Consider the following 1646-nt stretch of genomic DNA (forward strand, 5'->3'; position numbering starts at 1 on the left):
AGTGACGAGCGTGAAGGGTCCCGCAAAGTCGACGCCGCTCACCGAAAGGGCTTGACCTGGCTCACGCGGTCGACCGGTAGCTCCGCCATGAGCGGTTGACTCGGGCGAGGGTTCGCTCGGAAGCACTTATAACACGCAGAGAGCACGCGTCGAATTGCGCGATGGACTCCGAGGATCCAGAACTGTTGTGCGAGGAGATATTGGAGCGTGCGTCTACCCGGGTGCAGATTCGCACGGTGCTCCCGCTCGATTATGAGGTCGGTTAACCGGTGTTTGTTGGGCAACAACATAGGGTGCTTGGTCTCGTAGGCCAATCCCGAGTGAATCAGCCTGCCGCCCACCCTGAGAAGACCCGTTGGGTCCAAAAAAGGAGCGAGTTTGAGAAACGGTTTTGGCAGCCCTTTCCGGTGCCCTAGACGATCGATCTCCTCCTCAAACGAATCCAGCTGGACGAGTTTGATTAACGTTAACAATGCGGAATGCGATTCGTGTTGGTCCACGGCCAAGGTCGCGGGTGCCGGCCTGGCCCTGGAACGACTTAGGAATCGAGAAACGTATGCGACTATTCTACAGATTTTGTCTAGCGACGAGAAGCGATCCAATAACGCGAGCAATGAACCGGGCGGATCGAGTGACACGAGCGAGGTGATCCGCTCTTCCTCGCGGGGAAGCGACTCCTCCGAGAGGACCGGTTCGACGTGAGTCTCGAAGTCCGTCAACCACTCGGGTCCCTCCCACCACATCGAGCTAGCCACGAGGTCGCGGGGAAACAGTCCGCGCGAGCAATGATCCGCCGGATTTTGATCCGTGGGCACGTGTCCCCAAGCCGCAATCGGAATCCTCTCCTGTATACGAGCGACGCGGTTGCGTACGAATGTCTTCCATCGATGCGGAGAGGATCGAATCCAACAAAGCGCGACCGTGGAATCGGACCAAGCGCGCTCAGTGTCAATGACGGTGTGACCCCGTAACACCTGACGGACGTACGCAGTTAAATCGGCGAGGAGCAACGCGGCACAGAGCTCCAATCGGGGTAAAGAGACCGCGCGGAGGGGAGCCACCTTTGACTTGGCACAAAGAAGCAAGCGTTTGCTCTCCGATGGAGCGACGGCACGCAGGTAGATTACGGCCCCGTAGCCCAGCTCACTTGCGTCACAAAAACCGTGGAGCTCATATCGAATGTTATCGCCCACTGGGAACGTGCGCGGGATACGGAGCGCGGTCAACGCGTCGAACTCCGATTGGTAACGCTCCCATTGGCGGCGGACCTCCAACGGGGGTTCGTCATCCCACTCGAGCTTTAGCGTCCATAACCTCTGGATCAGGCACTTCGCGGTGAACGTCAACGGGGTCAAAAAACCCAAGGGGTCGAACACGCGGGCCACCTCCGACAAAATGGTGCGTTTCGTGCAGTTCCGATTCAGCGGGTTGATTTGAAAGCCAAAGGTGTCCGACTGAGAATGCCACCGGAGTCCCAGGACCTTGAGGACCTGGTCATCGGCTGACTCAAACGAAAGCATCGCGTCGCTACAGATTGATGGGTCGAGCCCCTCCAACGCTTCGGAGTGGCTGCTCGCCCATTTTCGCAGTTCGAAACCGGCGCCTCGGAACAATTCGAGGAGCTGATCTCGCAGCGCGACGGCCTG

At 58.5% G+C, this 1646-nt stretch overlaps 1 protein-coding gene across 1 annotated transcript; it reads right to left on the reverse strand.

The window, feature by feature from the left end:
• Positions 1-42: 42 nt before the first annotated feature.
• LOC112464624 lies at positions 43-1520 on the reverse strand (the record flags this gene model as incomplete). The annotated part of the gene is made up of 1 exon (XM_025031747.1): positions 43-1520. A coding segment is annotated over exon 1 (1478 nt), but the record flags the coding sequence as incomplete, so codon positions are not given.
• Between the last annotated feature and the right edge of the window lie 126 nt (positions 1521-1646).

This window comes from Temnothorax curvispinosus, unplaced genomic scaffold (assembly GCF_003070985.1).
Source record: "Temnothorax curvispinosus isolate PA1 unplaced genomic scaffold, ASM307098v1 QBEX01014354.1, whole genome shotgun sequence".
NCBI lineage: Eukaryota > Metazoa > Arthropoda > Insecta > Hymenoptera > Formicidae > Temnothorax > Temnothorax curvispinosus.